Below are 27,194 nucleotides of genomic sequence, written 5' to 3'. Positions count from 1 at the left end.
ATTTTTAATTTCTCGAATTTTCGATTCAATATTCTTAATTATGTTTTTATCTTATTTTTTGTTTCCAGATCTAAACCTTTAATTTTGTTATTTTCTTTTTTTTTTGGAACGCAGGTTTTCTTGGGCAAGATTCTGCCTGAGATTTCACGGAACAAGATATTGTGCAAATCCAGTCCTTGAGGATTCGACCCTACTTCCCTTTTACTATTCTTTTTCATTATTTATTAGGGATAGGATATTTTTGGTGCTTTCAACGATCGCATCACATGATAAAGCCATATACTTATATATATATAAAAATGTATCAAACATAAGCCATTCAAATGGCCAATCACAACAAAATATTTACATGCCATCAATGGCCAAATTAACTTATACATGTCATTATACCAAAGTTGATTTAGTAGATATATCGAAAAAGGGCGATTGATAGTGTGATGTGGCTTCGACCAACTTCTAACCTTATCGAGCTTCTGAGTTACTATAAAACAGAGAAAATGAAATAAAGTAAACATTTAATGCTTAGTAAGTTCGTATAATAGGAAATTAACTTACCATTTATTTCACATTTAAGGTAAGCTAACAAAATATGCTCAATCCAATTTGGCCAATTGCTTAAACACATATCCTCATCAAGCATGTTAGTCATGTAATTCACATAAATACGAAGAAACATGAATGAGCTCATCAATATTCAATTTCCACATACATGTATTTATCATTTCAAGTATCCATAAACATGTACATATCATATCTTTATACTTCAAATATTTTTCATAGTAATTCATCTTGAATTCATTTCATCTCATATCGGAACTTTACTCGTTGAATCATTTAAAATATCGATGGATACAAGGGTAGTACACATGAAGTGTGCAAATTTGAAATCTGTCAATTCATATTCGGGGGTGCTCGTTAGAGTACATAATTAGGAAGCCCTCTCTCGAGCCATATAATAGAAAGCTCATGTGAGCCATATAACGGGAAGCTTATTCGGGCTGTATAATGAAAAGCTCATAAGAGCCATATTCAAGAAGCTCATGTGAGCCAATAACGAGTAGCTCCGAAGAGCCATTAATCAGGAAGCTCCGGATAATCATATATCAGGAAGTTCAAGCGAGCCACATTGGGAAGCTCTGGAGAGCCATTAATCAGGAAGCTCACAAAGAGCCTTTAATCGGGAAGCTCACGAAAAGCCATATAACAGGATGCTCATAAGAGTTGTGGTGTGCCCACAACACATGCAGGATCACGACCGATCGGGATGCTCCGAAGAGCTATTAACGGGAAGCTCACAAGAACCATATAACGGGAAACTTGAAAGGGCTAATAACGAGACGCTCTTTTGAGCTGTGGTGTGTCCGCAACATATGCAGGACCATAACCAATATGGGAAACCTGTATCCATCGAATTTCATTTATTCAAACGGGACTTAATACTTTGTCGAGCATTATCGGATATGTGACCAATTTTCATACATGTAAATTATACAATACATATACATAACATTAAATTTAAACATATAAATATACACAATTTAGTTACACGAACTTACCTTGACAAGTGTTCGTTGATTTATTGTCTACTAATCCGACACTTTCTCTTTTCCTCGATCTAATTTTGTATTTTGTCTATTCGGATTTATACAAGTAAATTTAACTCAATTTAATAAAATTCATATTCAATTCAATCCAATTCACATCTTAGGAAAAATTACCATTTTCCCCTATACTTTTAATTAATTTCAATTTCGTCCCTAGGCTCGGAAAATGAAATTCATGCAATTTAATCCTTATTCCAAGCCTAGTCGATTTTTACATATCACAATAGCAGCCCATGCATTTCATAAAATTTAGAATTTTTTTCATGAATCTTACAACTTTTCAATTTAGTCCCTAAATCATAATTTCATCAAAATTCCCTTTACAAAAGTTGTTTATCTATCAACGACCTTTCACTTTCTACCATAAATTTCATAATTAATGCATACTCATCCATGGAAAAACTTTAATACTTTGATAACTTTGCAAATTAATCCCCGAGATAGCTAAATTAAGCTATTTCAATCTCAGAAACATAAAAATTACTAAAAACGAGACAAGATTACTTACCCAATTAAGCCAAGTAAGCTTGCTTGAGTTCTCTTCTCTTAGCTAGGGTTTCCATGTATTTAATTTTGGGAAAGATGATATAAATAATGCTATTTTCTTTTATTTTATTATTTATCATCTTTATTTATCATCTTTCCAATTTTGTCTTTTTCTTTATTTAATTTTCCATGGATGAATCATCATACTTATCTACTAAACCCTCTTAATGGTCTATTTGCCATATTAGGACCTCCAATTTTGAATTCCATAGCTATTTGATACTTATAGCTACTAGAACTCAACTCTTGCATTTCATGCAATTTGGTCCTTTTATCAATTAAACATGTAATCGGTAAAATTTTCCTAACGAAATTTTCATATGATATTTCTATTATAATTCAGACCATAAAATAATATTAAAATAATTTTTCTTTTTAGACTTAGATTTGTGGTCCCGAAACCATTGCTCCGATTTCACTGAAAACGGGATGTTACACGCAAGGTGGTAATCTACAAGGAAAAGGGAAAAACAAACAGGGTAAGCATATAGAATGCATAGGAAGTTCATAAGCATTAAACAAAACTTAAATTATCTTACAATAAAATACAATATGTCACCATAATTTGACATAGTTAGTTAGTCATGGCAAAACACAATATCAACAAGGTGAGTTTAACATATAATCAAACCAAATTACATCTTAACCATATATCAATCCAGTTCAGTTTAAATTCAACATCTTAATACCATGCTCATGCTCAATTGAACATTTATCCATTTGAACATCAAACTCATATCATATAATGTCATTTCAATTCTTATTTTATATTGACCATTTAGCTCAATGAACTTAAATAAACAGACTCGGATTCATAGGTAACTACATCACACTAGTTGCTTGTTCGAGCTAAATATATATTTGTGTCAGGTTACTAGTCTAGGCTAAACTTTTATAACGACACTATCGATTGCTTGTCCAAGCTTAATATAAATACATGTTAGGTTACTTGTCCGGGCTAAACCTTTAAAATGACATTAGGTTACTAGTTCAGGCTAAACTTGTGTCACATGTATCTTTGAGTCCGCAACAAATGCTGGATCTTGGTAATATTTGTAACCAATCTCGTACAAGCGCGCACAAAACTCTATTGGCATGCCAGTCATATCCTAACATTTATTAAGTTCACACGGGTCTCTTGTTCAATTATAACCATCATTTTACGATTTAGTCCAAATCTCACATTTTACACTACTTCGCAATCAAACACATACAAACATACAAACGTTCAACTAATTACTATGAGAGCATAGGTTTTTAATATATCAAAGTACATGAGTTATTCGTATATGGTCAGTCATACATTTACTCATGATTAAGGTAAGTCATACCATGAATGTCATAACTGAATAAACCTTTATATTTAACTTAAGTTAGTTCGATGTTTTGTTTGTTTAGACAATCACATCTATGTCTCTATTTGTAAGAGTCAATCTTGCTCCAATAGCCAAAACAAACTATCTCCCCAATTGAACTTATAGAGGACATAATAGTCCCTATTATTTGAATCATTTACTCAATCTGATTATGTGGACTATAAAATTTTAGATTACCTACTAATGTAAGTTGTCTTCTCACAGTATAATTTGTCTATATAATACAACTTCATATTAGTTAAACTTTAGGTAATCAAGGAGCTTATATTTGTTTATACATTTTAGTTTTCTTGCAAAAATCATTGAAAGAAAACATACAAAGATTAATTAAATGAACATATGATAATTTTATATTTATTCAATCATTCGAAAATTACAAGTAATCATGATGAAAATACTACACTAAAGACACAAATCCTAACAAACATCCTATCCACTACCACACTTTCATTATTTTCTTTAAATTTCTATTAACATGCCCTAATCTACCATAGAAGTAATAAAGGTTAGATAGTCTTTCATATTTGATCTTTGCACATAGTTTTTCTCTTTTTGATTTAGGAACCTAATAACATGCCATTAAGGAGTTTTGCACCTCCATATCTACCTTTACTCTAAGAAAACCCCTTCCTAACCTTCTTTTCCTAGCAAATCCTTTGTATGAACAATCTTCCCCAATACATACACCACCAATCCTAAAAACATTTATCCTACTTTGCATCTCTAAGGTAATCATGTGAATCTAAATCTAAAAAGTTATCCTTAAAAAAATCTAACTTATGAATCATCTTTCTGACATCCCAGATTTTTAAGTTCAACATAAATCTCCTAATAAACCACGAACCTCTCTAGAGTGTCCATTATCTCTTCCCTTCCCTTAAATAGTATTCTATACATATTTTTTACCATATCCCTCACCTCTACAATTTCTCTCGTCTGCTAAGTGTTTTTAATATAGGTGTTAGACAAACTTTATAGTAGTAAAGTATTTAGTTTAATAATTCTTTATCTTGTAGTTAAATAAATTTTTAATTTTATATAAAACTTAATTTATCTAAGTTTTATTTAAATATAAATGTAAAAAAAAATTCTAATTGAATAATATTATAAACTATTCTAAAAATTGACGGGTTTCACTTTATTTTTAAGTTTTAACCTATATAGTGTAAACTATATTAGTCGAGTCACAAATTGGTTGATATATTGGTCCGAACAAAGGCGATAGATCAATTTTAGGACAAACCACTTAGAATCAAATTTGAATCATGACCTGTGAACTGATTGAGTTAATTTTTTTTTTTTATGTTTTTAGTCCAAATTAAAGACACAACCCGAAGAAAAAAAAAGCCCAATTGGCCCAACTCAAAAACTTAAACTATCTGTCCCAATCACGCAAATACTTAGAAAATGAGAAAAAGGAGAAAAATTAACCTAAATGGGAGTGTATAATTGGTGTTTATGACATTACTGTTATTTATTTGTTTATAATTTTTTTTTTACTTTTTTTATTTTCTCTATGTTTACCTATTTTTCATATTTCTTTAATTTTTTTGAATTAGTCAAATTAATTAAATCGATTGAATCAATATCGATGGCATGACCGGTACGATCACTTGCCCAATTCTAAAAACATTGGTTTTAACCAATATTTTATTTTAGGTAAATTTTGTTATTAGTTCTTATATTGTGCATGATATAAAGATTTAATCCATGTTCTCTAATTTAGTCAAATAAAATATTTAATCCTTATACTTTTAAATTTTAGAATTTCATTCCTTACTTTTTATTATTTTTAATAATTTTAATCTTCATACTTTGATTTTAAAATTTGAATATCGAGTCAATCGATAACTACTAAATTTATTAATTAAAATTATATGATTTTTTTGTAAATATTATGCAAAACATTAAATTCACATAACACTACAAGTAATAATATATTTGCATATAAGATTTTGTAAATAAAATTGCAAGGGTTATCATTTGATTTACTCGGAATTTAAAAAATATATGAATTAAAATGACCAAATTAGAGAATAGACGTTAAATCTAAAACCTATATATAATATAGGGACTAATAACAAAATTAGACCTTTATTTCACTTTAGCACTCAAATTCAGTCCACAACGCAACCCCACCCCCAAAAAAAAAAAACTGCAACTTTCCGTGACTGTATAAAAAGAAACGAAACTCTCTCTTTCTCAAAGAAATTGTTTGGTTGTTTGTTTATTTTATTAATCTGATAAGCCGTTGATAGAGTGAGAGAGCGATGGGGAGTGATAGCAAGACCAATGGACGTGGCGGCGGTGATGGCGGAGTACAGATGTCAGCATCGGTGAAGAAAGTGGTGCAGAACCTTAAAGAGATTGTCAATAATAGCTGTACGGACTGGGAGATCTACGCCGTCCTTAGAGACTGTAATATGGACCCTAGCGACGCCGTTCAACGCCTCCTCTCTCAAGGTTTTCCTTATCTCTTTTTGTTCTTTTCTTTTAATGATGATAACAAATTTGTTCTATCTGTTTTTGCTTCTTCTTTTTCCGCTACTTTGTTTGTTTGCTCAGAAAACTGAAAGCAAATATAATGCAAAAAAGTTAAATTTTTTTCTCTAATATGTTTCTTATAATAATTTATGGGGAAAATATTTTTAATTTTCTTTTAGCAATTTTAGAACTTCTAGAAGTTATGTTCTTAATTTTTCGTTTGTTGCCTGCGTTTCTCTCCCAATATTTGTTTTATTTATTCTTTATTTTCTGCTCCAAATAATAGTTGATAACTTAATTTCTTGCTTTTTGAGTTCTTTAACTCGAAAAGCTTCAAATTCGCTTAGGAATAAAAGCTAGGATGTTATTAACATGTTGCTCTTTGACGGCTAGAGGTTTATTTGTTTTCTTTATGATGCATGATTCATTATTCTTAGCAGTTAAACTACTGAGAATTTTGTAACTGAAATCATGTGAATCCTTAAATTCTATGAGTTGTGTGATTCACGCTTTTTCAAGTTTAATGGAAGAACAATGCCAAACAAGGCTTTGACAACTATCGGCACTGTTTTCAAAATATTTAGTAGATTAATAGTTTTCAATTTTGTAGATACCTTTCATGAGGTAAAAAGCAAACGGGAGAGAAGAAAAGAGGTATTTATTCTTTTTAAAATGTGCTTGGTCATTTTCCTTTTTTTTTTCTTATTGCGATGAATCTCCAAATTACTCGCAAGTTTGATTCAATGTGCAATGTGATAGTTTAACTTTGATTTGGTGCACTCGTTCACACAATTTGATTCAATTGTACAAATTAAAAAAATAAAACAGATCTATTTATTTTCATGTGGGATAAATATTATTGTTTGTATATGCAATCAGTAAAAAAGTAAAATGGTGTCCTGTTGAGAATGGTGTTTGTGGTTTCCGAAAGTAAAAGTTGGATTAAAATTAAAATTTCATTTATTCAATTGCAACAAATCAAAGTTTATGTATCGATTTGCATGTTGGATCGAAATTCATGTGTAAGTTTGAGATTTATCCCTTTTTCATTCACTTCGAAATACAATTTTTTTCTCTTGATATGTCAGATGAAAGAGACACAAGAACAAAAAACTCGAGCCAACAGTCGTGCATCTAGTCGTGGTGTTAGAGATGGTAGTGAACATTCTTTTGGGCAGAGCAGATCAATGCTAATCTCCAATGGTATGGTCCTTGGAGCACGGATGCGTTGGTGACACTAGTGTTGAACTTTGTTTTTCTGGTATTCTTAATATGACATTCCGCTCTTTGTGGCAGAGCTTGGTAAAGCTGCATGCAAGAAAGAGAATGTCTCAGTTTCTTATATTCCATATTCTGCTTCTTCAAAATTATGTGCAATGGGACAAACTTGGAATGAGCAACCTTCCCCTCAAAGGTTGGTTCTATAATGAAGTGAAATTGTTGCTTATCATATGTCCTTGTGTGGTTCTTTAGTGTTAATGGAATATAAATTTCTCTGGCTTATTGATGCTTTTGTATGCATAACCTTTCCAATTCTCTTTCATTATAAATACTGTTAATGTGTGCTTGGTACACGTGTATGATGCATGGTACCTATTGATCCTTTTCTTTTTCCTTTTTATGCTTTCCTCAATTAATGGATGTGGTGATATATGCATCTTTGTCTGCTTTGCTACTTGATGAAATGATTACTCCTCCATTTTGAGCATATTATATTCTTCTGCAGGAATTCTTTTAATGCTGATTATAGAAGACAATCAATAGGAACAGGTGATATGATTGATTCATCTATGCAACCATCTTACGGATCACATTCTTCTTGGGTTGGGAGCACCTTACAGCATGTTGCTATGGCTGATATTGTAAAAATGGGTAGACCAAAGAGTAAAGGCTCAGAAATGCCATGTGAGACCTCTTATTCCCCTCAAGATGCTGTTCCGCCAAACTCAACCATCAACCAAATCAAACCATCCCTTGCTACTTCAGATTCAAATTTGGGAACAGGCCAAGATTTGCATTCTGATTTGAACACGATTTCTGAATCTGGAATGAAATCTAGTCAACATGGTTTTGACAATGAATGGGCTGTCAATGAGCCAATGATGACTTCTAGTGATATTGGTGGTACAAGGTATTCAAATCAACCTTGCTTTCATGGCAACAGAGCTAACTTGTCAAATAACTGCTGGTCAGATACTATTATAGTATCAGAGAGCAATGTTGCCAGGAAGAATCTTAGTCCTAATCATGTCAGTTCTGTTCAAGCATCAAATAAACAAATGTTTATGAGTGATTCAGGAGGAACGTCTGAATGTGATGATGACCTCCGTAAGGATACAAGTTCACCTGATTCTTATGGCCAAACCTATGAGCCCCTGGAAGGTAAATTCCAGTTTTTGATTTTGATTTTATAGGACTTTTTTATTTTCTTTTCTTTATTTGGTTTTTAATTAAACTATGACAGATTTCAGTACCATAAGTGCATGCGATGCTATATAATATTCATGGATTCTTCTTATGTAATGTGTGTATTTTGATGATTATAGCTATCTATAATGTATATCTTCACATTAGAGTGAATAATCTAGATATCCTTTCAGAATTTCTCTAAGATTTTCTTTTTCTTATTGTTGCAGCAGTTATCATGTTTGTTATAATTTTATTTGTGATTTTTAGTACATATTTAAATCATAAACTGCCTAGTAGAACATATTTATTTTGGACCAGGAAATGATTGTGTAGTTATGTGATAACAACATGGTCCTTAGCCTGTAAAACCTTATGTAGAATGTATGAGTTTGTAATAGACACAGGACAAGGGAAGTGATAGGTTGTTTACATTCCTGTGTGGTCCTTGTAGAAGAAAACATGAAAAATGGAGCAGTTTTCTTTTAGTTGTCAACTCTCGGATATTTGAATGCACAGAAAAGGGTTGGGTGAAGACTGGAAAAAAGCTCCTAATGTTCTAATGTTCTTTGTGCATTATATGGAGAGACCAAAAACTGTTATTTATATTCTATAGTAGAATTTACTTTCACTCTGCTCTTCTTTAGGTGTCCTATTTGAATGGTTGAATGAGAAGTGCCCTTGGGAATATAGCTCTATTAAGTTTAGCTGTGGGCTTCAAAATTTTTATTTCTAGCTTGAGAAATATAATTGCCTTTATGGGCAGTTGTTATATTGTGTTTATTCTACGCTTGCATTGAAGCAAAAGGTTATTGTTGGATATGTGTTGTGGTCTTTGCTTTTGATCCTCTGGTATCTAATTTGGTAATAGGTAGAGGTTCTAATGCATCTGCTCCAAATCCTGCTGCTTCTTTATCTGATGATGCCATCAAAGCTGCATCACCAATTGCTGTGAACTTGCAACAACTAAGTTTAGGGAAGGAAGAGAGAGCAGTGACTCCTAAAGAGGATAATCGTGGCGTGGTGCTTCCAGATTATTTGCAAGCCTTTTCTGCTGATTGCTCACATTTGAGCTTTGGTACCTACAAATCTGGCAAGAGTACAGCATTGTCCCAGCCACAAACATCCAGTTCCTTGATGAATGACTTGGAAGAGACCTTGGCAACATCAAATGGTTGTTCATCTTCTATGAATTTGAGCTCTAGGTATGCATATCCTTAATGAGTTCCAATTTTGGCTTTGTTGTTCATTGTAGTTCATGATATTCTGATGTATTTCTTTGCAGGAACTTAGTTTATCATGATGAAGTTGATTTTGATAGTCATAGAGCAACTGCAGATGCTAGAAATGATAATTCACCTAAATTTTCACAACCAGAGCTTAGGAAACTAGATATTCCTGATGCATCAACTCTTGGGAATGATTATATCTCCTGTGCATCTATACCTGGTTCAAGTTTTAAGAACATCCAACAATCTTCCTCTATGTCTTTTGTGATTGATCCAAATGCTAGGAACCTTCCTATTTTGCCAAATAAAGTGGTACTTACTTCTTTCTTTGTTGTGTTAATGATACCCTGACAGCATCTTGTCTCATTTTCTGCTATGGTAATGGTCGGCTTTTCTGAAAAAAAAGCAATATTTACCAGTGCTTCTTGTTATACAGAATAGCATTGCCAATATTTTATGAAGATGCAAAACTTGAGAGCTATTTTCTTTCTTTCATTAGAATATCAATAAGCCTTTATTATGTTTATGAAAGGCCTATGTTTTTTCTCATCCGCTGTGTTGGTTACCTGTGCAATGCTCAGCATGCCATGTTCTCTGTAATGCCTACTACATTTTTCAATGGCTTTTCCCCCCTTGGTGTTCATTTATGAAATATGCTCTTTATACTTGCTTGTGCAATTACTTGTCAATGCTTTTTCTGATTTCATCTTTTTTGGGAGCTTTGTGCTGATCTTGTTACTTTTGGGTGCTAGGAATCATACTCCAACACTTTGCCTAGCGATTTATTGGCAGTGGCTATTCAATCTACAAAAGCTAGAGATCCTGCTGCATTTCTTGCATCACAGTCAATTTCATCTAGATACATTGGTTCTGCATCATCTGTTAAGAATCCAATCGCATCTATGTCTCAGGTACGAAATCAAGAATCTTTTCTCCTGGGTGGCTCAAAAGTTTTAAGTTAGGTAAAATCAGTGTTGTGAAGGTGTGGGCCTAGGTGCACCACTGCCTTGGGCCTTAGAGCTAGGCAACAAAAATACTTTAGACCCTTTCGGGCAAGGTGGATGCTTGGTTTGCATAGGCATCCTTTTTTTTTTTTTTTTTGTAATGTGACAGGCATAAAAAGAAGGCAGTGTGATCAAAGTTTCTCTTTGTTTTCTCTTATTTTGAAGTTTTTCTGTTAGATGAACCTTTACTAGTAAGAAAGGAGATAGTATCAAACGATCTACTTCATAATATTTGAATATTTGACAACAGACATGGGATTGAGATAGTAAGGAAATCATGCATATTGGCCAGCAAAAACTTGCATGATCCGTAGATAAATGCATTATTGTATAGCTTAACCTTATTTCATATGTACATATTGACAATTGGCCATACGTTATTGGATTTTCCCACCCTAGACTTTGCTTTGTTGGGTTAATTTTCTGAGATGTTGTAGGGATAGGTATAGACTTCCAACTCACAAATGAAAGATCTTTAGACCACTTATTAACTCCATTATTCTTTTGCATGATTTTCTGGGTCTTTTAATGTAATTGGTGTCAAGTGTCAATTAAATTAGTGATTATCTTTTCATTATGGAAAGGCCAACGCATTTATTATTTAAACTATGTTATGCTGTCAAATCTATGGTGAGTCTGGCCTTGCATTCCTATTAAACGAGGATTTGAGTTCGCTGTGCCTCTTCTTAAAAGGACTTAAGAAATTATTATTATGTTAAACTGGTTTGATGATTCAGCTTTTAAATTCTGAACCTTTTTCTGTATATCAGCCTTCCTCACTGGCCCTTGAAGGTGCCAACCCCGCCACAGGACCTGTACTAAAGGAGCATTTGTATGCATATTCTTATCCTCAAACTGGCTACCGAGCCGTACCTCAAGGGCATACATATACACCATCTGCTTTGCAACAAGAATTTCCAAATGGCAATGTGTTCCATGAATCTCATATGGAGACGAAGTATGATCTCCAACGCTACAGTAGCGCTAGTATGAGCAGCAGCTTGCCTTGGTCGAGTTCTTACACCTCTGGTTATCGCAGTTTAGAGAATTCTTCTGGTTCTCCTGGTAGCTTTCTTCATGATCTATTGGCTGATTCGGCAGGCAGCAAAGTTGCATATGATGATTTTTTATGCTCTCAGTACAGCAACGGAGGAGCTAATTTCAACCTACTTCAGCAGGTACTAACAATAAGTATTTTTGATAATACTACATGTAGCATACGGTTTAGAGCAAGACGATTAACTGTTTTTTTTTTCTTTTTATCATTTGCATATTACCAGAATGATGGCTCTGCTACATGGGATTATAGACATGGTTCAAGAACCACATCAACTATTCCGGATAATGCTTATTACAGTTTAAACGGGCAAAATCCCCAGCATGCAGGTTATCAACAAGCTCAGCAACTAGCACAGCAGCTTCATGAAGCTTTGGGATACCCCAGTATTTACAATTCTCATGCAGCGATGGCAATAGAACAGCCGCAACAGCAGCAGCAAAATTTCCGGGATTTGATTTTAAATGATCTGCAAGGGCCATCACCTAGGCAATTACCCCAAACATGGCAGCATAACTACTAAAATCCTTTTTTAATTTTGTTTTTGTTTTGCCTGGCTATCAAGCAAAGGATTGTAAAAGCGGCTGATTATATTACAGTTACAATCAAAGATTTCAATGTGTTGTATTTTGGGTGCTTTGGCGATGTCCAATTGTACATACTTGAAAAGAGAAGCTGACTGGCAATGGCATCTGCCTCTGCCTCCTCAACATTATAGAGAGCACTTGATTTACTAATGATTGATTTGGTTATTTACATTTCTCTTTTGTTCCCCTGTTATATCCAAGGTGCTCAAATATTTATTATGTTTTACAGGAGTCTAAGCTTTTGGTTGAGAAAGGCAACCAAGACTCTAAAAGGCTTTTCTCCTCCTCTCTACAAGGCTCCTCAAACTCTAGCTACTCCGCTTGAGTGGTCGGCCACCCACTAGGCTGATTGCTCGATTTCTTCTAGCTCTTCCTTCCACCCTCTTGTTTTTCTACTCTTCTCATCTCTTAGTCTCTTACTTATTTTCCTCTCTTTTCCCTGAAAAATAAAGCCCCTTCCTTTGAGCTGGCTTCTGACTGTGTTCTGCCTCTCTCTGTCAATGTGAGGCTGCCACCCTCAGAGGTTGTCGGGGTGATGATTCTTAGGAAGGCTGGCCTTGACTTCATGGTTCTTTCTCGATTCTTTTACAGCGACGAGAGTTCCTCCTTTGGCAAAAGCTAGGTATCAACGCATTAGTTTTTTATTGGTTGGAACCCTTCTAGGCTGTGATTATCTGGTTTTGTTTGATGGAGCTTGCATATTTTTCTCTTCCGACTTCACTAGGCTGGTATTGTTTGTCAGTCGAGCTGGCTTGGTTTAACTTTCAGTTAAAGTGTGCATATCTTTTCTTCAACACGTGATAGTTGCATGAATTTCTTTGATTCTCTTCCTTGTATTGGGCCTTTGAATCATCTTTATTGCTCAGTACTGTCCTTTTTTTCGTAAAAGAAAATTCAATGAATATGCTATTTTAGGGGACAATTAAGATGTTTGAAGAAGAATAAGTTGGATGTAGATAATTACTATATTTAAAAAAATAAAGAGTTAAACTTATATTATATGGAAGTAGTTCTCAAGTGATTCATTTTATTTGTACTAGCTAATTATTTTTTAAAATGTGGTAGATCTAAATATCCTAATTTTCATTTATTATTACAATTTCAGTGTGGGTCTTCACTCTTAATGTCTCTGGTCTTTTTTCGACTTCTTTAATTAAACTGGTAGATGTTGCAGTTTCTTTTAAAAAAAAAACCTAGTGCCATCAAAAAGAATTATAACAATAATAAAGTAAATAGTAAAGGAAAGGCAAATTCAACTTATGCAGCTGGTAGTCACATTGACAAAAGTCCAACCACGAAAACTTCCTCAAAACTCGATCTAAATCCACACAAAAGCAAGACATCAAAAACAATTTCTTGAGTTTAAAAAAAAGAAAATATTTTTTGAAGAATATGAAATAAATGAACTCGTTTTACTCCTTATCAGATATCATGAATTTGCTGTTTAAATACCCCATTTTGCAATATTCAAATACCAAACTTAATTTGTTCAAATATATATAAAGGCAAAAAGAAAAAAGAAAAAAACAGAAGAAAGGGGCAGATATCTTGCAAAAGACAAGCTCGTTCACATGGATTACAAGACTTCCATGATTTCTTTTTGATAATTTTATAAAACAGTGAAATGAAAGTATGAGACAATTGCATAAACAAAGAGAAACATCAATAGGTATATTTAATGATGCATAGTTATTGTTCATATAAAGTGGATTACAAAAGGATCAAGTTCTAGCCTTAACATCAATCGATATAAATTTGTCACTAGAGCCAAAAAAAAAAAAAAAACACCAATGAATGAAGTCATGGATAAAATATAAGGCAAAAAAAAGTGAAAGGCAAAAATGCACATATAAACCCCATCATTACTATCACCACTTACCAAACCTAAATTCCAAAGCACTTTTCCATCTTTGCTTCCTTTTTTCAACCTTCATTCTCACCTTTTTTCCCTCCTTTGCTTCTTCCTCTCAAAACAACCACACTACACACTCTCTCTCTCTCTATATCCATTCCCAAAATTCGTTCTTTTTCGCACCATCATTCATGTTTTCTGTAGTTTATCACACCCTTTAATTCGCTCTTCTTTGTCCCAACCCAAAAAAGAAGAAGCAGGAAGTTACAGAAATGGTCTCAACTACTATTTCCACTAAGATATTCCTCCTGTTTTGTCTCTTATTCTCTCCAGGTAATTTGGGTTTCTCCTTTTTCCTATTCTTATGTTGTTCAATTTGTTCATCTTGTTCTTGAATTGTGGTATCTGTTTCCCAGTTGTGAATTCCTCATTTTAATGGCTTTCCCATGTGGGCAATGCCTTCTTTTTTTCTTTTAGAGGAGAGATCCTTTTGTATAAGTTGTACAATATACAGTACAGTCCAACTCATTGCTTCTTCTTTGAAAATCTTAATCATTGTTCTTCAACTTTGAACATTTCACTTTTTTTGTTTTTGAATCATTAATTATTGCATATACAACAATCAACTCTATGCTTGCTTGTCTTGTTAATCAGTCTGTTCCTTTTCTTACTAAATTATTTTCATTTAGTCTTCGTTTCAACAGTACTACGATGTCTTGTCTCAACATGGTTTACATCTATGCTACTCCAATTTTGAATATTAGGAGACTAATTTCTTTAATGTTGATCTCGAATCTTGTGCTTAATCGGAATTAAATGTGATACAGGTCGAGGTGTTTCAAAGAAGGTCGATATATCTAGTGAACAAAAGGACATAACAACTCCAATAACAACGATGCCAACAATAATTCCAACCACGACTCCTACTTCATCAAGTCCAGTACTGAACCCAACTTCGAACCCGGATACGGCATCTCCAATGATAATGACACCGATGACGATGGCACCGGCAACAACTACGAGCGGGGGATTGGGGGGAAGCTGGTGTGTAGCAAGCCAAAGTGCATCAGAAAGGGCAGTACAAGTAGCACTAGACTATGCATGTGGGCATGGTGGTGCAGACTGTGCAGCAATTCAGCCAGGGGGGATGTGCTACAATCCCAACACGGTTCATGCTCATGCTTCCTATGCATTTAACAGCTATTTCAGGAAGAACCCTGTTCCTAGTAGCTGTAATTTTGGAGGCACCGCTGTTACCACCAACATTGATCCAAGTAAGTTCTGCATTTCACTATACCTAGCTCGGCTAAATTCATAATTTTCAAAATAAATTTAATATTTTAAATGCTAATATAAACAATTTTAAATAATAAAATAAGTAATTTGGACCGTAATCTGATCCAGCTCACCACATAATTATTGCTGCATCTGAGTATTGACTAAATAAATGTGCCCAATTTCTTTCATTCATTTTGATATTTCCTATATTTTATTTGCAATGTTGCTACTTCAATTTTTAAAAATAAGAATATATTTTATAAAATATTAAAATATTTTAATAATTAAAAATAAAGACAGATATTAAATTTATACATCAACTTTGGTCCAATGTGTAATTTGACGATAAAACTTGAATTGTAGTTCATACGTATACACAATTTTAATTTTGCTTCGATTATACACATTTAAATAAATGAATATATATTTATTTTTATATCGATTAATACAATTGTTTATGTATGCAACGTATCAACGTAAAATGGTACTAATTCTATAATGTTGTTAACGAGTCATGAAAATTAAATCAAATCAAAATTTTATGTATAAAATTATACAAAATTAATTTTATCCCTTAAAATGTATTTAATAACTCATATTAAGTAATTAATTTTCAGTAATATACTAACAAATTTAATATATAATTTTGGTACTTATATTAAAATTTTAATACTTAATTTTTTTAAAATGATCAAAATATAAATATTTTAAATATTTTTTTATGTCAAATGGAAGATTTATTTGAAGGATACAAAATTATTAAAATGAATATTTGAAAGCATTATTCAAATAAAATTAAAAGGTTTTTTGGGGTTATTTTAACCAAAAGTATTCCCTCCATTTGGGTCCCAAACTGTTTTAATTGAAGATTCTTACATCTCATTAAAAAATATTAAAAATAAATAAATAAATATTGATGGTACTTAAAAGTATTTCATGCAACTTTCCCATCAATTGGAAACACCTACTTCACCCTTTTTTTCATGTCATCTCTGCAGTCAGATTAAGATTTCAAAATAATCACCCCTACTAAAATTGAGATTACTGATAGATGATGTAGTAAGAAATTTCATAATATAATATTGGTTAAATTTTACTTTTAGTCCTTATATTTTGATTTTAAAAAATTAAAAATCAAGCCCTCTTACTTTTATAATTTATAAATCTCAGCTCAAATCGTTAACATTATTAGTATTTTTGTTAATTTGACATATTAATTAGGCTACCCTCATATGACATGACGTGGTGGAATTGAGTTATGTATTTTATGAGAGTTAAAATACAATTCCATTATTATATTAACTTATATCTTTATAAATTTTAAAAGATTAAATTAAAATTTTATCGTTTTTGGGGGCAATATGCAATTTGACTATTTACTAATTTTTAATTTATAAAATATAAAGTGAACCGTATGATATTTTCCTCTTTTAGGGCGCCTAGTCCTTGCTAGCCCCCTTGGTGCAGTTGACAAAATACTGACAAAAATCACGAAAAATACAAAGACTAAATTTTAAAATTGGTAAAAGTATAGGGGCTAATAACATATATTTTCATGTAATTGATGATATCAAAATCTTGTTAGGTCATTTGTTAGATTTAGAGAAAATGGTGGGTTGATTTTGGATAAGCTTTACAACTAGGACAATAATGAAATTAGAGGTTTTTCCTAAATAATTATATTAATAATTATGGTACAAGCTTCTTGGGGATTGATTCAGCTTTGACCCATAAATATTTCAGGTAGTGGGACATGTCAGTATCAATCCACAAGGTAACCTTTCATTTCCATTATTACTTCTCTTTAATATGAATATGAATAATTGATTGGCAATGGTGAATGTGTAGCACAACTTCTTCCATCTTAAACACTACCAATTCAAATGGTTCAAATGTTTTCGGTGCGGTGCCTTACAACCCATCTCCGCCGTCAGCCGCCGCTGTCAGATTAAGACCACCCGGGCAGCCCTTTTTCACCACTTTGACATGCCTGGGCATATACTATCAACGAAGCAGATGAAGACCTTTTTTTCTTTTTCTTAAAATCTCTTGGTTGCCACAAGGTTTTAAAATTTTTAATGGAAACTAAGGAGAACCATATAAATTGCTTAGTGAATGGTGAGCAGATAAAATGTACTAGAAAAATGAAAGAATGAGAGAGAACCACATTTTATTTTCCTTTTTCTTTTTCTTTTAACTTTAGGTTGAAAATGCGTTGGAATAGAGGGATGGCTAATCCATGTAATTTTTATAATCCCATTTAAATTATGTTTATATTAATATTGTTATACCCCATGATTTCCTTGTTAATTTTATTTGAAATTGTGCCTTACTTGACCATCCGTCTTAAAATCCTTTGGAGGACTTATCTATTGCTTTTTAGATGTGAATACACTTTTAAGACTATAAAGAGTTTATTTAGGTATAACAACTTTGTGCTTATCGAAGATATTACAAAATGAGTCATATGATCTATGCTCATAATTATCCTTTGCACATTTGATAGGATTGAATGCTTATCCCGTCGCGTTACGCTAATGGAGAAAGAGACTAAATTAACAAATATATTTGTTTTTTTTTTTCAAAATTGAATTGGATCTATTTCTTTTTCTTTTTCTTTTTAATTTGAGCTAATTCATGCCCACCTGAATTAATATTCATTAAATAAAAAATATTTAAATGTAGTTATAAAATACTCATATCGATATAAAAATATTTTCTTAAGCCTTAATCCTCTTATGCTTGAATCATATATAGATCATTACAAAAATTAGCTCCAGGGGCGCATCTAGGGGGTTGGCAAGCCCGACCCCCTTAAAATTAAAATGAAAATAAATTTTCATTTTGGACTCTTTAAAATTTTTAAAATTTTAAATTAGTAAAGGTAAAATTACACTTTGCCCCCTAAAAATGATAAAATTTTGATTTAATCCTTTAAGAATTGTAATTTTTATAGTAAAAATTACAATTTAATTTCGGCTCCTAAAAAAATTGTCTGACTTCCTCCCTGACCAAACTCAACACTAGTGGCCAACATTAAAGTATATAATGGCCATATTAATCCTGGACTTGGGAGAGTGATAATCAGGGAAAATGTGAATTTCTGGAAGTTGATATAGCTGCTCAAATAGCAGACTTAGGGTGGGTTTGGATGGGCGATTGGGTGCGGTGCGGTGCGTTTAGTTTACTTTTTGTCTCATGCTACAGTGTCGCTACAGCATCTAATCACATTGCCACCGTTGTTTTTACACTAACCGCAGGTAAGCGTACCGTCCATCCAAACTCACCCTTAATATGGAGTTTATACAACAAATGCTTTGTCAATACCTATTGGGTTGGACTTTTTAGTGAAGCTAATTGCATTGCAAAACCAACTATATACTCGTACCACTCCCCCATCTTAGTGTTCTTCGAATTCAAATCTAAATGGACCTTTGATTCTGAATGCGACAAAGCTTATGAAAACTTGCCTCACTTCCAACTATGCATCTAATCTGTAAGAAATATGCTCACTCAATGGAACAGCAGAAATTTGGGACTGTTAGGAGGAAAATCAATGAGACTATCAAGAAAGAGCATGAGACTCTCTGAAAATTGGAGGAATCTTATTGGAACCAACATTCGAGGGTTAAGTGGCTCAATTACAGGGACAAAAATATCAAAACACTTCCATGCGAAAAAAGTGAATCATATAAGAATAAACTCTACCCAAAGACTTGAGAACGAAAATGGACTATGGGAGGAAGAAGAAGACAAAGTGAGTAATCTGTTTCTAAGGTTGTTTTCAATGATCTTTTCGACTCAATCTCTTGCTCGTGAATTGAAGAACATTGAGAGTGTGATTACTTCTTACATGAAAGCATCTTTGCAAAGGAAATTATCTCAAGATGAGATCAAGAATGTTGTTTTTAATTTAGGGGCCCCTACAGTTCGCAAGATTATTTTACCATCAAGTTTGGGGAACCATCAAGAAAGAAGTCGTTGATCTAGTGCAAAACTTTTTTAGTTGTGGTGAGATGACTGAAAGGATCAATGAGACTAACCTGACAAAGTCTCTAATCTCGAAACTGTTAATGATTCATCCATTCTGCCTACAATCATTTCCATAGCACAATCGATTTTTGTCCCTGGAAGGCAGATTTAAAATAACATTGTCATGGAACAAGAAGTCTTCCATGTTATCAAAAGGAGAAAATGGGGATGAAAAAGGCATTATGGCCATTAAACTTGATCTAGACAAAGCCTACGAAATTGTTTCATGGACTTCTTTTTGGAACTTAATAAGAATATTTATGAAGTTAGTATAAAATTTTATTAAAATTTAGTCCTATAATTTTATTAAATTCATTGTTAATTTAGGTATATGGACTAAATTGTAAAAGTCCAATCGTTATAGATTTTAATTGGCCAAAGACTTAAATATTTAAATTGCAATTAGTGAAAGATTTAAAATGGTAATTAAACAATTTTTCGATAGGATTTAATGGATGATGACACAATCCACTTAAGTTTAAAATTTTGGTTTAATTAATTAAGTAATAAGGTTAATTAAGTTAATTAAATCATAAGTTCCTACCGTCCAAAACTAAGAAAAAACAGAAGGGAGAAGAGTTTCAAAGCTTTAATTTTTATCCTCAATTTTAAGGTAATTTCAAGTCATTTTCTTCTAATTTCTACGTTTTTGAGTTCATGAGAGCTTGATTTAGCAAACCCATGTACTAAGTTTTTAAAAGTTGTCATTGTTGATTTTTGAAGAAATTGGTGTTAAATTGATAGATTTTAAGTTTAGCTTATGAAAAAGGACTAGATTGTAAAGTTTAATAGTTAGTTTTGTACATAAGGTCTAAAGGGAATAAAATGCAAAATTATTTTGAAATGTTGGTATAAATAGATAGTAGAGGGTCTATCATGAATATAATTGAAGTCGGATTTTAAATCGAGGCTCGAATTTGAAAGATATAGTTATTTCGATTTTAATTACTAAATTGAATAAAATGTAAAACTTTAGGGGTATCAAAAAAAATAATATTATATAGGTTCATTCATGTTATGGCATAATGTATAAATGCTCGGTATTGATAAATTGAATGAAATAATTGTATAGATCAAGAATTGGATCAAATCAGAGATAATTGAGGAAAAGCCAAAATTATTGATTAGTCCCTAACGATTCAATTCGTTTGTTGTTTTGACCAGGTAAGTTCATATGGAACTTGTTAGAATTTAGTAGAATTAGGGAACTTGGCAGAAATGTCTTGTATTAGACTGAATTGTAAATTCGTGTAAATATTGGTTGTATGGAGATAGTACAATATGTTAATATGGTTATTGATTGATTGTATGCGTTGTAAATAAAATATGAAATATGTACATGATTTGATATTGATATTTATAAGAAAGTAATGCCTGAGTGAACTTAGTAAAAAATTAGGATACGTATAGCATGCTATTAGAGTTATACATGTATTTGATCAAGGATTTACATGTTATTACAAGATCTAGCATTTATTGTAGATTCTCGAGTTAAACGTATCGTAGGTTTAGCCCAGACAAGTAACCTCGATATAATGTCAACTTGTGTGAGCAACTCGGTTATAATGTCAGCTTGTATGAACATTACATTCCTGTGTGTATCCAAGTCCATTTTACTAAAATTCTATTGGGTGATGTTCACTTTTTTGAAAATGTAAATTTAACCATTGAATGGAAAATGGAAGGTATTTGGCAATGTTAATGTATGTATGATTACATGACTTTGATTAGGGTTTGAATCATCTATGATTTGAGAATGCCTCTAATGCATTTGATTGATGTTATGTATATATATGTCACACTATGCCAAAGGATAGTTAGAATGATTGCTAAATGGATTAGTTATAAGGTGTCTTGTGGTACGTTTTATTATGTAAATGTGTTTGCTCTTGGCAATTTGACTTAACCATTTCATATGATTTTTTTGGTCGGTGTTTTGATTCATATATGAAGATGAATATATATGTATTTCATGCTTAAGGTTATGATGGTATATAACTATATGAATGACATATAGAATGGTATGAAATGAGTTACAAATGGTAGCTTGTTTGATTGGTCAAATGGAAATGTATTTGAACATTAGCAACTTGAATTATGCTTGTAAAATGTAGTCTAGTTTTTATGGTTGATGGTTAAACTTAAGGCTTATATGCTATAGATGTGTATAAGGTGCACTAGTATACATAAATCAAGTGAAATGGTAAGTCTCATTATGGTATGACATATATAAGGTTTGTTGTTAAGATAACTTGGTTGATAAGTATTTCATGACATTGAATTGTTAAGTATAATTGATGAATAGGTGTGGAATGTTTTATATGAGGTTGAAATTGTATGTTTAACTCATTTGGTATGTTTTGATTTAAATGAAATTGGTATTTGGTATATATGTTGAATGATTGTTGTTAGAAACTTGGAATAGGTACCAAATGATTCACTTTTACCAAAAACAGGGTCTTTGTCCCGACGAGCATCTTTCTTCGTCGCAACATCGGTTGACAGTATGTGATGTCGCGATGTTGAGTGGCCTGAGGTCGTGATGTGATGTGAAAAATTTTTTGTCGATGTCACAGCGTGGAAGGGATGACATCATGACGTTGGCCTTAAAATTTTAAAAACTTTGCAATTTGGTCTTATTTCGAGTTTAGGTTGACATAAGATCTTTTGTAAGCTCGATTAAGACTCAGAATTGGTTGTGTAACATGATTTGGTTGTGATTAAAACTTAAATTACATGTGTAAATGATTATTTATTGCGTATTTGACTGTCGTTGTTCTGACAATGAATGTGGCATCATGTAGCTTGAACCCGACAATCGGGTTGGGCGAGGGGTGTTACAGCGAATATAGAACAAGTAGGATCTATTGAAGGATATCGTATTTCACCCAAGTTCCTATCTATCTCTCTCCTTCTTTTTGCAAACAACTACATTCTATTTTGTACTACCAATCTTGAGAATGTCTCTAATATTATTCACTATATTGATCTCTTTAAAGAAGCTACAAGACAAACCATTAATTTTGACAAGTCTTCAATCTTTTTCTCTCCAAATACAATTATATGGATACTAAGGATTCCATCTTAGTAGCCATGAGAATTCCAGAGACGCTTCCTAACTCAAACTATCATGGGCACCATCCATCCGAAAAAAAGGGAATAAAAATGCCTTTTTTTTTCTTAAAAACAAGATTTGTTTATGTATTAGAAGTTGGAAAGGGAAGTTTCTTACTCAAGCTGGTCAGGAAATTCTTACGAAGTAGTGATGTCTTCGATGCCAATGTATATTGAGAATTGTTTTAAATCCCTATCATTTTGTTTTGATGTGTATGTTCTCTTTAATAAGGTTTGGTGGGGATGAGCTAATTCAATGAAGAACTCAATCAATTGAATGTCATGGAATAAATTGGCAATACCCATGAAGAATGGAGGAACAGGGTTTCATGATTTTCATACTTTCAACTAGTCTTTATTAACCCAACAAGCGTGGCGTTTTAACCAAGAACCCCAATCGAAGTAGGCACTGATTTTAAAAGGGATCTATTTCCCATCATGAACTCCAATTCAAGCTAGAAAGAGTAGAATATGCTCATATGAATTGAATAGTATCTTAAAAAGTATTAGTTTCTTGAAAAAAAAGTATTAAGATGGAACATCGATAATGAGGACAAATTCTTATCTAGGATGAAAAATGGATCCCTTTAAACCTCGATTTTAGAACAATATCATTAAGGCCTAATGATCAAGGTCCTACACTGGTCAATCGTTTCCTCTCTAGTGACCATAAAATATAGAATTTGAATATCTTACGATATTTATTTAATGATAATGACATGAAAGCCATTAGAGAAATCCTACTAGGTGTTCATGATCAAGTAGATCAACTTATATGGTGTAAGACCCTATACTCGACCCGACCACCGGATTCGGGTTATAAGGTGCTACGCTCCAAAATTTTAAATTTTAACTAACACATTCACTTAATACACTCCGCCTAATAGATTAATTAATTTCTAATAATATTTATAACTCAATTCAATAATAAACTTTGCCAACTACATGAATTTAATACATTTATATTGCACAAACTAGTCTTAATATACAGAAAATTTTATTTGAACTTAGAAATGTATCCTATAGACCTATATAATTTCAACTTATGTCTGACCCTAAGATTCCACCTTTGGGTCACCTTGTTGAACACATATTACAACAAGAAACAATTCTGCCTAAGCACGACAGTTTCTGGCCTGGTCACTCCATAACCTCTTTAATTTCCTTAATATTTGCAATACATAATGTCACATATGTAAGTTCGAATTGGCAAAATTCTAACAAATTGGCTCTTTATAATGATTTAGAATTTAAGTATGATTGTCTATACTAAGATGGATTGCCAATATTATTGGCGTAGTGTCTGCGTCACACGACCTGGCTCACTTGTACATTATCCTCAAAACATCATCGCTTATTTCCTCACGCATCCTGGAGAACAATTCATCTTACTTGATTACAGTCGATCTACATCTGACGACTTGATAACAAAAGGTTTTACGTTTGACTATACAAAGCCTTGCACACACAAAGCTTCTACTGCTAGATGTAATACGAGAATACATATTTAGTAGCGATTGATCTCTTGGTGGATTATCCCTACGAACTCTATCTTTATTAGTTGCCTATGTAGATCCATATACAACTACTTCTTTGAAAGGAAATCATTGCAAATTCTTATTTGCGGACTTATGAAGAAAACCCATAGATGATACCTATATCACCTTTTTCCTTAATAAATTTTAGATAACCAGATAAAACAGGTCTTGGTGGATAGTTCCTTTTGCGGATTGCCATTAGTGGCTTGTCCTGACAGACTTAGGTACATAGTATAGTCCTTGTGGAATTAGGTTTCAACTCCAAGTATACGGATTCATACTCTACGAAACATACCGATGGATTAATAAGTTAGACCCCCATAACAAGTTAATAAAGAAAGCCAACACATCTTAATCAAACAAACAATTCTGGTGGACTGTCATACCTTTCATATACAAACTCGCATAAACAAATAGCTTATTCTTGGCGGACTTATTAAGAGTAGATCCAAAAAATCGAGCATCTTTGCTAACCTTCACAAGATTAAATCCCATGACTAATTTAGATTCGAAGCTTTAAGAACAAGTTTAGCGGATCAAAATAATTTGCATCCGTCTTATGTCATTAATAAGCACATGCATAGTGGCCTACTATTAACAACATATCACCTTTTTGGCAGACACATACTGTAACACCCCTTACCCGTATTCCTTGACGGAATAGAGTATGAGGTATTACTAAATTTTTTTTTATAAAAAAAATTTCGGCAACATTTCTGCTTATTTTTACATAAAACCCACTGCAAGTTTTCAAAACACAATTTCAAACGATTTCAACATTTCAACCAATTGCAGGTATATATGTGTATACACAATTTATCCATTAATAAACACCAACCTATTAAACTGAACAATACTATATACACATATTTATACCACATTACATAAAGTCATCTATACATGCCATGTTTCAAAAGTGTTGATTGCCAAAATACCCAAAAAGTTGATGATAGTGTGGATGATTTCCTGACTTCGTCCAAGTTCCGAACTGACTGATGTCACTATAATCAGGGAAAATACAAACGAGTAAGCATATAGCTTAGTAAGTAAACATATGACAAGTAAATAAATTTTTCACAAGATTACATAGTGACATAATTTTTATCACACATAAATTTCATTGTTTGCTCAATTTCCAGCAAGCTGTTTTTTGCATCACAGTCGTAAATTTATTTTTATCTGGAGATACAGGGATCCAAATTAAGTTTTGTAAATTTTCCCAAAAACTAGACTCATATAACTTTCCACCATAAAATTTTTAGAATTTTTGGTTTAGAAAATTAGTACAGTTTATTCTTTAAACCTTCCCCTATTTCACTGCCTGACAGTTCTGACCTCTCCTTACTAAAATTTACTTATCTCCCTATAAAAAATTCAAAAAATGTTCTTGTTTCTTTATCCTAAAAATATAATAATTAATAAACCCAAGCATGTAAATTCCAAGCCATGATTATTTTTTTACAATTTTTGGTGATTTTCCAAAGTTGGAACAGGAGATTTCGGAATCAGTTCAACCCTATCTCAATAAAATTCAAATATCCCCAAATATACAACTCTTTTGCTTACCCTATTTCTTTCATATGAAAATAGACTCATTCATATTCAATTTCATATATTACTCAACTTTTAATTCATTTTCCACCATTTATAGTGATTTTTCAAAGTTTCCCAACTGGTTTTGTTCACAACAGTTTTGTATTTAAATTTGCTCTTTTGTAGGTTTGATGTTTCCTTCCACCTCACACATGGGTTGATTAAGTATCAAACCCAATATCCCTCACATATTCTCGTCCACCTTATATATATATTCACATTTCTGATTTTCCCCTGTTGAACACTTGGAATGTTGTTCGTTATCGGTGGATTCAGCACCTAGCAACCACCAGTGATTCGGGGAATCAGCACTTAGCAACCCCTTTCACATTTAAGATACAGTGGGATCAGCACTTAGTAACCACCAATGAGTCGGGGAATCAGCACTTAGCAACCCATTGGGGGAATCAGCACTTAGCAACCCCCTTTATATTCAATGTACTCCGGCCTATTCCGAGTGTTCAACCGAAAACCGTGTTTTTCAACACTTTACTACCTTTCCCAACTTAACCACATTTTTAGTATCTATACCAAGTATTTATTCTATGTTCAATTAAATCTCAACATATATTGAATAATATCAAAATAATGCATTAATTCACATGTTTACTTACCTCGGTGCAAAATATCGTAATTTTGCAATTTACTCCACGACCTTCTCTTTTCCCCGTTTGAGATTATCTTATCGTCTTTCTTGATCTATAATAGAAAATTTAACTCATTAAATGTTCACATTTATTAAAATGGTCCTCCACCCAACTTTTTAAAAAATTTCAATTTTCCCCCAAACTTTTGCATATTTACACTTTTGTCCCCAAGCTCGGAAATTAAAGTTCATCTCTTATTCTTATGTTTTATGACATGCTGAAAATTTTTCCCTTCTATGACAACATCAAATTCTCACTCTAACACACACTTTTGAACATTAATTATTTTTACCGATTATGTCAATTTACCCGTTCTCGCTTAAAATCGCTTAGCAAAAGTTGTTTAACATAATTTTTACCTTCATATTCTACCATAAAAGAGCAAAATAAACACATTTCACCTATGGATATTTTTCCAAATATGAACCCTAACATGAATTATTGCTAGAATAAGCTAAATTAAGCTACCGGGACTCCAAAAACGTAAAGAACATTAAAAACGGGGCTTGAAATCACTTACTATTGAGCTTGGAAGCTTAAAAAACCCTAAATATGACTTCCCCCTTACTGATTTCGTTCACCATGAAGAAGATGAGCGCATTTTGCCATCTTTTTCCCTTTTTAATTTTTTTATTACTAAATAACTAAAATGCCCCCATTAAAAAAATCTATTTCACCCATTTCTTATGTCTATTTTTGTCCATCAATTAACTAATGGTCTAATTACCATATAAGGACCTCCAATTTATAATTTCATAACAATTAGACAAATTCTAACATGTAGAACTCAACTTTTACACTTTTTACAATTTAGTTCTTTTGACTAAATTGAGTGCCCAAACGTCGA

At 32.5% G+C, this 27,194-nt stretch overlaps 2 protein-coding genes across 3 annotated transcripts; both read left to right on the top strand.

The window, feature by feature from the left end:
* Window positions 1–5,694: 5,694 nt before the first annotated feature.
* LOC105780279 (uncharacterized) lies at window positions 5,695–12,464 on the top strand. Of its 2 annotated transcripts, XM_012604508.2 has the most exons (10): window positions 5,695–5,989; window positions 6,621–6,664; window positions 7,099–7,213; window positions 7,307–7,424; window positions 7,737–8,392; window positions 9,288–9,621; window positions 9,702–9,957; window positions 10,398–10,556; window positions 11,420–11,827; window positions 11,930–12,464. In XM_012604508.2, the coding sequence occupies exons 1-10, from the start codon at window positions 5,797–5,799 to the stop codon at window positions 12,227–12,229; spliced, it is 2,583 nt and encodes an 860-aa protein (XP_012459962.1). In that variant the 5' UTR covers window positions 5,695–5,796; the 3' UTR covers window positions 12,230–12,464. The 2 variants fall into 2 exon arrangements, with proteins under 2 accessions (XP_012459962.1, XP_012459963.1); XM_012604509.2 differs by lacking the exon at window positions 6,621–6,664 and having other exon boundaries at window positions 5,840–5,989.
* A 1,682-nt stretch (window positions 12,465–14,146) lies between these two features.
* LOC105780894 (PLASMODESMATA CALLOSE-BINDING PROTEIN 3) lies at window positions 14,147–17,718 on the top strand. Its single transcript, XM_012605423.2, has 4 exons — window positions 14,147–14,478; window positions 14,973–15,419; window positions 17,167–17,197; window positions 17,272–17,718. The coding sequence occupies exons 1-4, from the start codon at window positions 14,418–14,420 to the stop codon at window positions 17,441–17,443; spliced, it is 711 nt and encodes a 236-aa protein (XP_012460877.1). The 5' UTR covers window positions 14,147–14,417; the 3' UTR covers window positions 17,444–17,718.
* The last annotated feature ends 9,476 nt before the right edge of the window (window positions 17,719–27,194 follow it).

This window comes from Gossypium raimondii, chromosome 4, assembly GCF_025698545.1.
Source record: "Gossypium raimondii isolate GPD5lz chromosome 4, ASM2569854v1, whole genome shotgun sequence".
Taxonomy (NCBI): domain Eukaryota; kingdom Viridiplantae; phylum Streptophyta; class Magnoliopsida; order Malvales; family Malvaceae; genus Gossypium; species Gossypium raimondii.
This window is presented reverse-complemented; position numbering and strand designations above follow the sequence as displayed.

Coding starts and splice junctions, on each gene's coding strand:
- LOC105780279 (XM_012604508.2), top strand. CDS start 5,797: ATGGGGAGTGATAGCAAGACCAATGGACGTGGCGGCGGTGATGGCGGA. Junction 9,622..9,701: donor TCTATGAATTTGAGCTCTAG/GTATGCATATCC, acceptor ATTTCTTTGCAG/GAACTTAGTTTATCATGATG. Junction 10,557..11,419: donor CAATCGCATCTATGTCTCAG/GTACGAAATCAA, acceptor TCTGTATATCAG/CCTTCCTCACTGGCCCTTGA.
- LOC105780894 (XM_012605423.2), top strand. CDS start 14,418: ATGGTCTCAACTACTATTTCCACTAAGATATTCCTCCTGTTTTGTCTC. Junction 14,479..14,972: donor TTGTCTCTTATTCTCTCCAG/GTAATTTGGGTT, acceptor AATGTGATACAG/GTCGAGGTGTTTCAAAGAAG. Junction 15,420..17,166: donor TACCACCAACATTGATCCAA/GTAAGTTCTGCA, acceptor TAAATATTTCAG/GTAGTGGGACATGTCAGTAT.